The sequence below is a fragment of the Phyllobates terribilis genome, unplaced genomic scaffold (genome assembly GCF_046119375.1).
Source record: "Phyllobates terribilis strain yellow unplaced genomic scaffold, ASM4611937v1 Scaffold_11__3_contigs__length_659146591, whole genome shotgun sequence".
NCBI lineage: Eukaryota > Metazoa > Chordata > Amphibia > Anura > Dendrobatidae > Phyllobates > Phyllobates terribilis.
In genome coordinates this window covers 358,927,882-358,942,797 of record NW_027362771.1, presented here as the reverse complement: position 1 = coordinate 358,942,797, position 14,916 = coordinate 358,927,882, and the positions used below count along the sequence as shown (strand labels likewise).

At 41.7% G+C, this 14,916-nt stretch overlaps 1 protein-coding gene across 2 annotated transcripts in view; it reads left to right on the top strand.

The window, feature by feature from the left end:
• The window catches only part of MTMR10 (myotubularin related protein 10), a 107,219-nt gene that overhangs the window by 67,592 nt on the left and 24,711 nt on the right, over positions 1-14,916 (top strand). For both annotated transcript variants that reach the window (XM_073652908.1, XM_073652907.1), the window contains 5 exons: positions 3,396-3,486; positions 5,406-5,562; positions 8,162-8,249; positions 8,414-8,496; positions 8,668-8,798. In XM_073652908.1, the coding sequence (XP_073509009.1) occupies positions 3,396-3,486; positions 5,406-5,562; positions 8,162-8,249; positions 8,414-8,496; positions 8,668-8,798 (550 nt within the window). The remainder of the gene's footprint in view (positions 1-3,395; positions 3,487-5,405; positions 5,563-8,161; positions 8,250-8,413; positions 8,497-8,667; positions 8,799-14,916) is intronic.

Genomic DNA, 14,916 nt, shown 5'->3' with positions numbered 1-14,916 from the left:
AATCAGTGTGTGTGTGTGCATAAAAGCTGAGTGAGTTTCTGGGATCCAGACAGACTCTTGAATCTTTCATCCAGCCCCTGACGTTTCTGGATTGTGAGTCATGGGGAAAGCAAAAGATTTGTCAACGAATCTATGGGAAAAGGTAGTTGATCTGTATAACACAGGAAAGGGATACAAAAAGATATCCAAGGAATTGATAATGCCAGCCAGCAGCGTTCAAACTGTGATTAGCAAATGGAAAATCAGTGGCTCTGTAAAAAACAAACCACTGTCAGATAGACCAACAAAAATTTCGGCCACAACTGCCAGGAAAATTGTTCGGGATGCAAAGAGAAACCCACAAATAACATCATCTGAAATTCAGGACTCTCTGAAAACTAGCGGTGTGGCTGTTTCAAGATGCACAATAAAGAGGCACTTGAAGGAAAATGGGCTGCACGGTCGAGTCGCCAGAAGAAAGCCATTACTGTTATGATCTGCAACGTGTACTAAGGAAAGATAAGGGAAAACTGTCCCTACAGAAAAACTAAGCTGAATCCCTACGATGTAGCGGGCTGCCTGTTCCTAGCGAACAGGCCCACCTTAGTCCTCGGCTAGTCTGAACGAAGACCTATAGCATAAGGGGAGGGGTCCCTAAAAGAAATAAGGACTGGGACAAAAATGGTACACCTCCTAAACAGAGAAGTTGTTGCAGAACACAAAAAGACAAACAGACAAAAAGGTACTAAAAGTCCCAGAAGGACCAAACGAACTGACAGAGAAAGGCACAGAAGCACCTGGCTAGAGAAACAGTCAAACACTGAAGTCCAGCACAGCCAAAAGGGGGCGGAGCTGGAATATAAAGGCAGATGGTCACGTGACCGCAAAACACAAGATGGAAAAAACAAACAGGAGGGTTCCAACAATTACTGCGCAAATGCCACAAAGTATCTTGCCTACAATACGCTAAACAGCACAGAGACAAGCCTCAAAACTTCTGGAACAAGGTAATTTGGAGTGATGAGACCAAAATTGAACTTTTTGGCCACAACCATAAACGTTGCATTTGGAGGGAGGTCAACAAGGCCTATGATGAAAGGAGCAACATTCCTACAGTAACGCACGGAGGTGGATCGCTGATGTTTTGGGGATGTGTGAGCTACAAAGGCAAAGGAAACTTGGTGAAAGTTGAAGGAAAGATGAATGCAGCACGTTATCAGCAAATACTGGAGGCCAATTTGCACTGATCAGCCCGGAAGCAGCGCATGGGACGTACTTGGACGTTCCAACATGAGAACGATCCAAAACACAAGGCCAAGTCGACCTGTCTTTGGCTACAGCAGAACAAAGTGAAGGTCCTGGAGTGGCCATCTCAGTCTCCTGACCTCAATATCATTGAGCCACTCTGGGGAGATCTCAAGTGCGAAGTTCATGCTAGACAGCCCAGGAATTTACAGGAGCTGGAGGCTTTTTGCCAAGAAGAATGGGCAGCTTTACCATCTGAGAAAATAAAGAACCTCATCCACAAATACCACAAAAGACTTCAAGCTGTCATTGATGTTAGAGGGGGCAATACACGGTATTAAGAACTGGGGTATGTGCACTTTTGATCATGGTCATTTGGATGTTTTTGGTTGTCATTAAGATTTAAAAAGAGAAAACATAGTAGTTTGACAATAAATGGCTTCACCCAACCAATAACCATAAGTGGAGAAAACGTTTTTTCGTTATCATTCATATTCTCTGAAACAAGGCCAAGAAAGGAAAAATGCTGCCGGGGTATGTAAACTTTTGAGCACATCTGTATGTTTTTCACTGATGAAACAAATGCCCATTATAGAGGCTCCCACTCCTGAGAAAAAATACTGACCAAATACTGATAGTGGGACCATGGCCTTATACTGATGACCTATTCTTAGGATAGATCATCAATATCTGATCCGTGGGGGTGCCGGGTGTTGCAGCTAATCAGCTAATCCCGACGTCGGCCTTGTGTACTGAGGTGTGTAGCTGCACAGCTCTGTCAACTGAATAGTGGCCATTGCTAGGTACTGCACAACCACCTCCTGTTTGAATCAGTAGGAAGCAGATGTGTAGTACCCGGCCGCAACCACTATTCCGTTGACAGAGCTGTGCAGCTACACACCTCAGTACACAAAGCCTGCATTGGGTCTTAGCTGATTGGTGGGGGTGCCAGGTGTTACACCCCCATTGATCAGATATTGATGACCTGTGCTAAGGATAGGCCATCAATATAAAAGATCTAGACTCCGACTTTAAAGAAGCACTACGAGAACTGTATATTCGCTGAACTTGTCTAAATACTTGTGTAGTGTAAGTGCATTAAAATACTCATTGATTGCCATCTTTCCAGTGCTGCTCTGGTCCTCTTCTCACTCGCGTGACTATTATTCTGATTTGCTGGCTCATACTGGGGTCTGTGAGCCAGTGGTCCCTTTTACAATGTAAGTCTATGGGGCTTCACTCTTCCATTTATTTATAATGTAAAAGCAACTTCTGGCGCAAACCTAAACCCCAGCGTGATCCGGCAAGTCGTAGTATGTCACATAACCCAGAAGAGGATCGGAACGATGCTGGAAACCAGGGAAGATGGCCATTGGTGAGTATTTTATTGCCCTTGCATCTACGTGTGTATTTAGACAGGTTTAGCAAATAATAACGTTCTTGGGCATGCGTCTGTAAACAGCTGTTGGGACCAGTTCGCCAGTGCGTCTAATGTTTTTTCAGTGAGTATATACAGCTGCAGCCAGAATTGTCCAAGCCTCATTGCAAATTAGGTTTAATATCAAAGTATACAAAGGGTTGCATTATTCTGAGAAATCATTAAAAAGTGGCATTTTGTGATGAATTTGCAATAACCAAATTAAACCAGAAAATGTTAATTTAACAATTGGTTTCTCCAAAAAACAAAAAGTTTGTAAATGTTGCTAATAAATATAATTTGTAATGGAGTTGAATAATTTTGGACACGAATTGCACAGGTATTTTCACAGGTTGCATAAGTTTGCGGCAAATGAAGTTGCACAAATTTTTGCAACATTCGGCATTTTAATGCCAAGACGCCTTCCCCCAAACCAGTGGACATGGGCAGGACTGGGGTGGCTAAGCCTGCACTTCTAAATTTTTTTCAATTTACGCCTCTCTAGCACATTTCTGGAGAGATGCCTCTTTATGAATTAAACTCATTTTACTGTGGTGAGCCTGTTCACAAAGACTGTTATGGGCAACTCTGTTCTTGACCAGTCTGCCCTGTTACTAATTGACATTATAGACGATTCTGCCATTTCCTTGACTTCACGACTTCTGAGGAGAATAGCATTTAGTTCTGCACTACTATAATCCTATGTAGGCCATTCTTCTATTTTATTTGACTATTTTTGTATCTTTTGTCCCAGGTTTGTCTTGCCTTAGCGCACTACTCACAGCCAACAGATCTTCAGCTACTTTTCGCTTTCGAGTATGTTGCCAAGATGTATCATAATCAAGGTAGGTTAAAATGTAGGATCTATGTGCACAGCTGGCGTTGTAATCAGAATATTAGTAATGTGCATTGTGCACTTTATTAAATTGATGCAATTCATCAGGAATTACTGAGTATAGCATATACAGAAGCTATAATATCAGTGTGAACCTATCAAGCTGGTTGATTATCTGTAGACCTTTAGCAAATCCAGATAAATTAAAAAAAAAAAAATCTGTGAACAAGTATCTTGTGCCAACGGTCTGCTATACATATAGACATAATGACATTAATTTAGATGCTACAAATCACCCCATGTCCAACAGCCACAACCGTTGCAGGCAAATTATGTGCCAGCAGATGCCATTATGCATCTCTTCCCTGCTGTGCTGGCTGCTTCATAATGCATTCGATATCTCAGCATTTCTTGTATTGATTACTCTTTGTGTTAATGTCACAACACTCTTATCAGGCTTACCAGTCAGCCATACACTAATCTTGGACACTAAAGCCACAATTATTTTAAGAATTCTAGAATATAATCATAACATGAAAATGACTGAAAGTGCTCATGTTATGACGTGACTGTAGTTTATTTGAATGGACTAAATTCTGCCATGAACCCGTCATGAAATATTAGGAGCACACCAAAGACTATATCAGTCTTAACATACTTTGATATGAAACCATTATAACGGTTATGCATGTGAATGACAAAAAAAAGCAGGTGAGGCTTCAAAATCTCACGTTTTAGTACCTAATATTATTTAATGGGAGACTCCTGATCGGGGGCACACACTGGTAATGAACCCGATGCATCGGGGGAGTGACAAGTGCACCGTCTTATGATTTTTTTTTTTTGGTGTTTTTTTGGTGCATTGGTATTAATGCATTTCCTTTATTGAGTATTGGAGCTTGAGAATTCTTTTAATATTGCCATGAATGTAGATTTGAGAGCGAAGTTGTTACATATTAGGTAGACATACAGCAGCATATTAGTATCAGAGCTCTACTCCCCAACTGAGTGAGGGAGGCTAAAGTGCACACTGGTGGTAATCCTGTAACTCTGGCAGGCTCAGGCCGCCTGCATTCTGCTGTCTGGACATTACAGAGGTAGAAACAGGCATTCCTCACATGTATTAAAGCTGTCAAACAGTCGCAAATCATGAGCACTGAGTGACGAAAACATAACACCGAGCACGCTGAAGATACTCGGTGAGCACCCGAGCATGCTCGTAAATCTCGAGTAAGGAGCCTGCTCACTCATCACTACACACTAGTCTATATGATGTCAGCACTGCCGGCAGCGGTGGATACTTTATGCTGAACCTGGGGATGTTGGCTCAAACTGTTGTAGTTGTGGTTTTTATTATCTTTTTTTTTCGTTTTTTTTTTTGATTAAACAAACTGCAGCTGGGGGGACACAGGTTTTATTACGCCAGAAAAGCTACATTTTATAATTTCTAATATAGAGTTATTGGTAACCGAAATGTATCCTTTATAGACGACTGAGATATTACAACACATCTGTTTGTGATGAAATTCTGTCACGTATTAAGTTTATCTTTGTATTATGAGGAAAACTCAATAAAAACATAGACAATTAAAAACAATAACTATTTATTGAGCTTTAGACTTAATTTACAGTAAAAAACAAACAAAAAAAACCCTGAAGCAGTGTGACTGTAGATTCAACTCCAGAGCCCCAGAATTCTTCCAGGTTCTCAGGTTTTACATTTTAGAATAATTTTCCCAGCCCTTCACTTATTTGCTTTTCCCCTTGTCCTGTTCTGCTCTTTCAGTGATTATTCCTTTCTTATTCTTGCCGCTGTCGTTGGCGTCTTCTTTCCCCCTATTTATAACTTCGTATTTGTATCACACTCTAACTTATAATATTTATGTCTTGGACACTTTACCGAAGTAAAATGTCAAACTCTGTTTACAGGAGACAGAATTAATGGGATAGATCCTGGAGGAGGAGATACAGGTCCAAAGACTCCGATGTTTGAAACATATTCCGACTGGGACCGAGAAATCAAAAGAACGGGGGCTTCCGAATGGAGAGTTTGCTCAGTAAATGAGGGGTATATGATTTCAAAAAGGTATGTATGCCTATAAATATAACCCTATTGGTCGGGGGTAGGGAACCTTTTTTATGCCAAGGGCCTTTTGGATATTTACACCATCCTTCGCCCACAAAGTGCGTCCTAATGCTGCCACTGGTGTCAGGGCGTAATCTTTCATTGCATGCACCTTGGCATTCAGTAGTGAACGCTACGTGTGTGCTCACAGAGCAAGAAGAAAGTAATGGACTGATGGCTGTTAAATTACAGCACTGCCGTCCCCGGGAATCTGCCTGGGGCCGGAGAAAATTATATTATGCTTATTAAAGTTAATACACAACAAGTAGTCCTGTTTTTTAAAGTTCCTAAGGAGGTCCTGTAACCATTTATTCATATGAAATAAACATTGGAAAGTGAGTGCATCCTCTAAACAATTGTCTTTTATATTCGTAAATTCCTCCGAGAGTCTTGCATGTGCCAATATATCTACAGTGTCCTAAAATAAGTGGTTTAGCTAAAGAATAGCTACATTCAAAGATGTAGACTCTGCCACAATTTTACCAACCCAAACTTTATTTAAAGGGAACCTGTCAGCTGGTTTTTGCTACCTCATCTGAGAGCAGCATGATGTAGGGACAGAGACACTGATTCCAGTGATGTCACTTACTGGGCTGAATGTGGTCTGATAAAATCACTGTTTTATCTGCTGCAGATCTAGCAGTGCTCTGAATGCGGAGCTATTATAACCCCGCCCACACCACTGATTGGCACCTTCCTGTGTATACTGTGCATAATCAGAAATCTGCCAATCAGTGGTGTGAGTGTGGTTATACAGAGCTCATCTATATGGAGGATTACATGGCGGCAGGTTTACTAGTCTTCTTGTGATAATCTCCTACTGATTAATCTGTGATATTTTATAAAAACTACACCAAACAGCCCAGTAAGTGACACATTGCTGGAATGAGGGTCTCTGCCTCTACATTATGTTTCTCTCAGATTAGGTTGCAAAAACCTAGTGACAAATTCCCTTGAAGCCCCAAAATGAATAGGGGATAATATGGGCATCTTTGACGAAGGTCTGGTTTCATGGGTTCGGCTTTCATGATCTGTATATGAACCGTGATGTCCTGACTGGCCGCGGGTCTCCTGATCTGAACGTCACATCCTCTTAGGCATGTATGAGGCTGAGTTTCGGGTTTAGGAGAGCTGTGGACTTTGCGTCCACCGTTCTGTCAGAAGACAGAGCGCAAGAATTACTTCCATGAGAAATTACAGGGCATTGATGTACTAAAAGTCACTGAAAACACTTCTCTAATACTCTGTTTAGACCTCTTCTAGATGTAGAGAAAGATAATCTATTGTGTGTAAACCGCTAGGTCAGAGCAGGTGTGTAGACCTCCACATAGGAGAGCTGTGCTTTCTGCTTGCGTCTGTCGTCACCCAGTATCCAGACTTATAAAGGGTGCTCTGGAAGGCAGATTACAGCTAAGCCATTTAAGGATGTCTATTTTAAGCATCTTTGTTTCTACCATATGCTCCTTTATATGAACAAATGACAGAATACAGCGCAGATTCCTGGGTTATTATCACATGGCCATGCAGCCAGGTACACAGTCTAATTTATGGCAGCAGGCAATTATTGGCAGGCAGCACTTGTCTGCTTTCATTGTTGGGGAATTAATTAGCGGCATAATTCTCTTGGGATGAGCTTGTCAGTCTGCCGCGCTCAAGAGGAGTCCCAACTGCAGTGATTGTCATGGAGGAGCACGTCCTGACACCACATATGGCCGTGATGTCTCCTTCCCTCCCTTATTGCAGATTTGACCTGTCTGGGTTTAGTTCTGCTGAGGCTTCTACTTTAATGATGTGGTATATCTCCTAAGACCTTTATGCTTAGTTTTTTCACATGTACGGTTAGTCCTGGCTGCAGAATTGCTCTTGGTTCTGCAGCCACATCCCTTTCCAGCTTCCTTTTTCACTATGTCTCTATGATAAGGGAGAGGGAAGTATGACACTTGGTGGGATTATTAGTGCTTTATTATAGGACACTTGTGAACTATTGGTAGTGAAAACTGCTGCTCCAGTCTTGGGAGTCTCATAAATACCGATCTGTAGGAACTACACCCATTTGCAAACACTAATTGGACATTTAAAGAGAGATTTCATCATCTTATCTTACGGAATCACACACATTAATTATTAACGCCAAAGCAAATGCAAAGTTAATATCTAATAGGTGCTAATTCTGCAAAGTCTACCTTTATATACCCACCTAGTATTGATTTTATTGGGGGCAGCTTTGTACTGGGGCTTATGTATAAATAATGTATCTATAGGCTGGTATGGTGACACTAGACGTAGATACAATAATTTTTCTTGTGTTTCGGGAACATATTTGATATATTCTTTGATAGGATTAGTGCTTACTGCGAACACATCAGTATGACTAGTGTTTGTTGTCTGTCGTAACTTCATATTCAGAATAAACCTGTCTCTGCCATCAGTCGGTCTTGTGAAAATTGTCAGATTTGGGTTCCCGCTGTCACGTAGGCTCCATGCACACTGCACACGTTTGTCACACTGGTTCCTGGCGAGGGCCATCAGTTAATCCTGTAATATTTGTATTTCATTGTAGCCTTCCAGAGTATTTTGTGGTCCCCTCCTCTCTTGCCGATATGGATCTGAAGCAGTATTCTTATTCGTTTTTTGGAAGACGATTGCCGGTGAGTATGTGTTAATCAGCGTCTTCTTGGGGCAATAACATGAACTCATTTTATGATGCATTGTACTTTTTACTTTATTAATAATGATATGATTTATTGACCCATCATTGTAGCTGAAGATACATATGATGTAGGACACGTGATCTTGTCTTTGTTTTCTACAGCTGTGGTGCTGGAACCACTCTAATGGCAGTGCCCTGGTCAGGATGTCCTGCATCAAAGACCAGCAGCGCAAGATAGACCAACGGTGAGTGGCAGCCGGGCTGCTGGAGGGGTACATGTCGTCTTATACCGAGATGTCCAATCTGTGACACCTTCCCTGCTCATAAACCTTATATTTATTAATATTATGTCTGTAGCCTTTTCTTATTTATAGACTTCTAATGGTGATCTGAAATATTTTATTTTTCTCGCATAGGATTTGTGGTGGTATCACTCGTAGTCACCCTTTAAGGAGCGATGTTTATAAATGTGATTTGGATCACGGTCTTCCAACTCTTCAGGATATTCAGTCTGCTTTTACAAAACTCAAGCAGCTGTGTGTGAATGGTGAGTGACGCCTTTATAATCAGGTTTTATTGACTATTGAAATCTCCTAATATGCATATACCAGCTGGTCTGCTACTGGATACACTTCTTTGTCCTCCTGTACTTTCCTTATTGAACTCGTTGTCTGGCCAAATGACAGGCTACCTTAGAAGCTACGAGGGATCTATTCCCTTGTAGCTTCTTGGTACAAGCTTTTTCCCTCTGTTCTGGATATATAAGCATAGAATCATAGAATGTTAGAGTTGGAAGGGACCTCCACGGTCATCGTATTCAGCCCCCTGAATGCAGGATTCACTAAACCATCTCAGACAGATGTCTGTCCAGCCTGTGGTTGAAGACTTCCATTGAAGGAGAACTCACCACCTGTCGTGGCAGCCTGTGCCACTCATTGATCACCCTCACTGTCAAAAAGTTTTTTCTAATATCTAATCTGTATCTTCTATTCACTTTCATCCCACTGCTTCTAGTCTGTCTTTGTACATTTGCAGATACAACATATAATATATTACCTTGTGTACCTCAAAAGCTATGCAAGACTGGAAAATAATTACAAAGAAATTGAGTTAATTATTAGTCACACTGGGACAGCCGCCATATTCTGTGAATAGCAACATGACGGGGTTAAAGATTTCCCTGTTTGATTCATCAGTACATCCATTAGCTTAAAGCTCCACTCCAGCCTTTTTTTCCCCCTAGTGCTCGAGTGGTGCTTGTAAGGTCTATGCCCCCGATCTTATACTCACCCTCCGGCATCTTCACTTTTTTTGGCGCTGCTCCGGTCCCACGGCACCAACTTGTGACCGCAGCTTCTCACTGGCCGCAAGTCAGAAGTTACATCACAAACGGTTAGTGCAAGTCTGAGAACCCGAATGACATTTTTATAGACTTGCATTGAAGAGTGACCTCTGTCTCGCTCCATGAAACACTGGAACGATCTGGCAGGTCACAAACTAGTGGAGACCAATGAGAGTGGCGCTGATAGATTCATACCTGCCACCATCTTCCTTTTTTAAGTGCAGGGACCTTAGATTCAAAGCACCACTCCAGCGGTGAAATAAAAAACTGCTGGTGCTTTAAGACTGAGGACTACATTCCGATTTTGGCTACGACACCGGTTACACGACTGAAGCTCACTCTGTGCCTCTGGTACATCACAACAAAGTGCTAGTGAATGGGGTCGCATGACCACAATAAGTCGCCAGAATTCATAACTAGTTAGATTTCTTGACAACTCTTTGCTCGTTATGGTCTCATTGCCTTGATGATTGTAATGCAACCTACTTCACCTACATTATGTAGTGATATGGCAGTGGCACGGGGCGATCTTTGGCAGTGCAACCTGTTTCATGGCCAAAATCGCCGTGTAGCCCCATCCTTAAGTTGTATTAGACTGTATGAAGTTGAAATAGGTTTGATGTACTGGGAACTAGTGGAATTTGCACTTATGAGGGGCACAGAAGACCTATTGTAATATACCCATGCCTGAGTGCCACTATGTCCTTACCCAGCTGTCCTCACCAGTACCTTCTTGGCATGCAAGTGTAATTCTTCCTAAAAGCCTCTTTATTTGCTGGCTTTGATGGGAGAGCAAATGTTTATACATCATGATGTGCATTACTATGGTGGTTTTTACTGCTTAGAGTATTTAAAGTGAGAATGTCCTGGGGGTAGAACATAATTTGACCTCTACTTGCTGCTAGTGAACCATACTTGGAGGTATATTGATCGCAGGGTGGTCACAGGGAGGTTGATTTGTTTGCATGTTACTGCCGTGAAGTCTCACAAGTGATTGTGCCAGGTTATTTTCATCAGGTCATTTAGCTCATCTATTCAGCTGGAATACTATACACAGGTTTGTTCAGCGTGACTTGTTTCAGTACAGAGCAATGTGCTGAGTAGATGGAATCTGCCCTTAAAGGCCTCCGGGCAACCTGATCCTGCTCCAGAGCGCACACTGTAATAACTAGAGTCTATAATACACTGTTCTTGTCCTATACTAGTAGATTTAGGTAGCAAAAACCTGTTGACAAATTCCCTTTTAAAGTGTGAGAGCAGTGTAAGGTAGAGATATAGAATATAGACCCTGATTCCAGTGATATGTCACTTACTGGGCTTCTTAGTGTAGTTTTGATAAAATCACTGTTTTATCAGCAGGAGATTATCACTAGAGGACTAGTAAACCTGCTGCGGTAGTCCTCTATATTCATGAGCTCTGTATATTCCTCCCCCACTCCTGATTGACAGCTATCTGCTTATGCACAATGTACAGAGCTGCCAATCAGTGGTGTGGTTGGGGTTATACAGAGCTAATCATTCTGAGAACTACAGCAGATAACACTGATTTTATTAAAAATACAACACGCAACATAATAAGTGACACATCACAGGAATACAGTTCTCTCCACCTAGAACGTGCTGCTCTTAGATGGGTTAGCAAAAACATGGTGACAGATTCCCTTTAAATGCATGACCTCTGACGTGCAGGGCTGTGGAGTCAGTAAGCCAAACCGACTCCTCAATTTCCATGACTCCGACTCCACAACTCCGACTCCCTCATACATGGCTCATGTTTCAGTAATAAATTTACTGTAGCACAGATTCATCTCAGCTAAAAGTCTAGACCCTTAGATCAGGAATAGGACAGACATTTATAGGACAATTCATAACTTTCCCAAATCCTTATGAAAAAATATTCCCCACAAACTGCATTGAGTTACTGTACCCAATTTATTATATATTTTAGGAGTCGGGGTTGGTCTGTTTTATACCGACTCCACCAAAATGGGCACCGACTCCTTGACTCCGACTCCACAGCCCTGCTGACTTGGATGTTGAAGGCGTTGGGTTAGCTTAAAGGGAGAAGCATAACATGGGAAGTAAAAAGAAAGGGAAGAACATAGTAAAAATGAGGATGTGAAACATTGACTACTTTAAAATGCCCCTTTTTTGTATTTGGCATTATATAGATTTTTTTTTTTCTTTTTTTAACCATTACCTATAAATGGTTTATCAACAGCCATAAAGAATGCACACAAAGGGAGTCGCAGCACCAAAATACCATTCTTACCGAGCACAGATGCACCCTTAGAGTGGTGGCCAAACGGATGGAGAGCACTTAGGCGGGAAGGTGCATCGGACTGTTTGGCCACACTGAGGGTGCGCTGAGCGCCTGCTTGTTCTGCACTGTCAGATTGTGCTGACAGACTCCCTTTAATACCAAGTGCTGACATGACTGCTCATGTCTGGAGGCCAGGCAAATCCGCAGCTCTGAACATAATTATTGACCATTTCTACAGTGATGTAACTAATTATAAGGACATTATAGGATTTGTTTTATAGGTGATTGTCATTCTAATTGCCGTAAATGTCATCCTAATTACACAATGAAGTATAATGTATAGTGAAGACTGATCCGGCTGTAAAACATTAGGTAGGATGTCAGCTTGCTTATTAGATATTTGGTAAAGATGGAACTATATGTTCTTCAGATGAAAGGGGCTTTCTAGTTTCAGCCAATAAAGCTATTTATTGTATAATGGAAAGTTCTGTAAGCTTTTGTATCAATTCCTCATTACTAGAACTGGTTTTACTTGTAGTTGGGCTATAAGACTCTTCTTTATTCACTTCTGGAGGTTAAAAATCTTTCCTGAATGTCCAAGTTGTTAAAGGGGTTTCTCCTGGCAAAATGTAGTTTGGAGCAGAGAAAAATATTTATTGCTGCTGTTGCTAAGCATATATCACATAATGGGCTTGTGTAGATGACAAAAATAGGTCCAAGTTGCCATCTGACAAAACCTCGAATCACACTATGACCAATGTTATTCCATAGGACTGTGCACTTGTCTGTTTTTTTTTTTTTTTATACCATCTGACATCTGTCCAAAACAAAAGTACCGTGTACACAGTGTGCATCCGATATTCAGATCGCACTCGGCCACGCAAATCATTGAATCCGTGGAAACCATCTGACTGCACTCGGATGACATCTGAGTGCAGTCCGATTTTTACGGACTGACAGAATGGAAAAAATTGAAACTTTTTTTTTTCCATCTTCTCCACATCCAAGAAAATTATAATTTGATCAGAGAGTGATTAGCATAATCTGACGATTCTCTTGAATGAAAGAAAATACGGTAGTGTGATCCTGGTCAAACTTGGCTAAATGAGTAAAAATGCATTTTGCACCTATGCAATTGATGATTGATTACTGTAAAATGTCATGCCTGTAGAGTCTAGACGATCCTGTATGCTAGATGGGCAGCTAGTGACTGCACATGGCAATTCTTGAAAAAACAGAAAAAACTACGGTCAATAGTCCAGAATAATGAAAATTGCAAAATTTATTAACCAAATATATACAGGAAAGAGGAAACAGAAAAATACACACGTAAGGATTAAACAGTGCGAGAGGCTCACAAGGAAGGAGCATTTTACATAAAAAGGTAATATGTCGCATTTAATCGATGGTAGTATCGCATAATACAGAAACCATGCACCTATCCAAGTGGTGGGGTGTCAAAGGTTCATGTAATAGCATAATATATGTACATTGTTTTCAAATGGGTAAATTATAGATAACTTATGCAGACACCAACCTGTGCAGAGGCTCCTAAGCTCTTGCGCGTCCGCCCTGACGTGCGTTTCGGACCAGCCTTTGTCAAGGGTTCCTTGGGACATATTACCTTTATATGTAAATGCTCCTTCCTTGTGCGCATCTCAGTTTTTTTTCCTCACTTGTGTATTTTCCTGTTTCCCCTGTCCTGTATATATTTGGTTAATAAATTTTGCAATGTTGATTATTCTGGACTATTGATCGTTGTTTTTTCCGGTTTTTCATATTAGCTCTATGACTATTTGTCCTAAATTGTCCCAATACATATTAGCATGATGGATATGTTTTAATACAACCTGACTTCTGCACATTGTTGCTTATCCTGCTATTTTCCATGAGTAGCTTGTACATGGCATTTCTTGCAGACACGATTCGTCCACCTTGTGCACAATGAATATATATAGCTAACAGGTGTTGGCATTAATTCACAGGCCTGTATGTGGTTCATAATAAAATCCTGTCTTTCAGATGTAAATGTATTCTCTGATAAGTACATGTCAGCCTCCTAGACTTCTTTTGCAAGGAAACTCTTGGGGTATGTTCACATGCAGCGTTTTCACAGCGGTTTTCGCAGAGGTGTTTGAGTGTGAAACACAGGAGTGTTTTGTTTACAGTACATGTTTAAAGTGGACCTGTCACCAAGTTTTTCTCATATAAAGTGGAGCCTGCACCTGTAAGTCCTCTGACTTAGCGGGGGCGTGGCTTAGCGTCTCCTGGCTTCCTGCCGTCATTACTTAGGCAGGAAGCGCTTGGTTGAGCGTGCGCTGGCGGTCCCTGCTTCTCCCTCCGGCGTCCAGCGGCGCCTCCTGCTCTCTGCTCCCCGTCCGTCCACACACTTAGGAGGAGCGGTCGCCGCAGTACCGGTGAGTCCCCTCTGCCTCTGGCAGGGGTTCTTTGTCAGTGCTGTCTCTCCAGGCTACCTATTAGGAGTCCTCGTGAGCACTGCCGCTTTCTCTCCTAAAGCTATTTACTTCACTGACCTTTTAGGCTGTGTAGTATTATAGTTGCTGTGATGTTAACCCCTTCTGAAAAAGTGGAACTTTAGGGGAAACACATGGTGTTTAAGGGAGTTTCCCCCTATTGATTTTTTGCTCGGCATTTCTGGGGTAGCTCTTTTCTAAGGGTGAGCTTTAACCCTTCAGAGCCTGTCGCATATAAAAAATAAATAAATAAATAATAATAAATAAAAATATTAAAAAAAAAAAAAAAAAAAGTGAGTTTTGAAAACAGGCTGTGCAGCTTTCACACTTTTTTGCCATCCTTGTTGTACATCCTGGCATCTGGTGTGGGTGGCATGTCGGATCAGGGGCCTGGGAGTGCGGATCGGACTCCTGATCCGTTTCAGGTTCGCACGCCTCTGATACACTCAGGCCTTCTACTACAACAAGTTCAACGCTCAGTGATGTTAAGGTGGAGGCGCTCACTCGCTCCATTGATAGTCTCTCTAGTCTCCTGGGACAGTGGGTGTCAGCTAGATCACACCCAATGCCACGAGGTAAAAAGCGC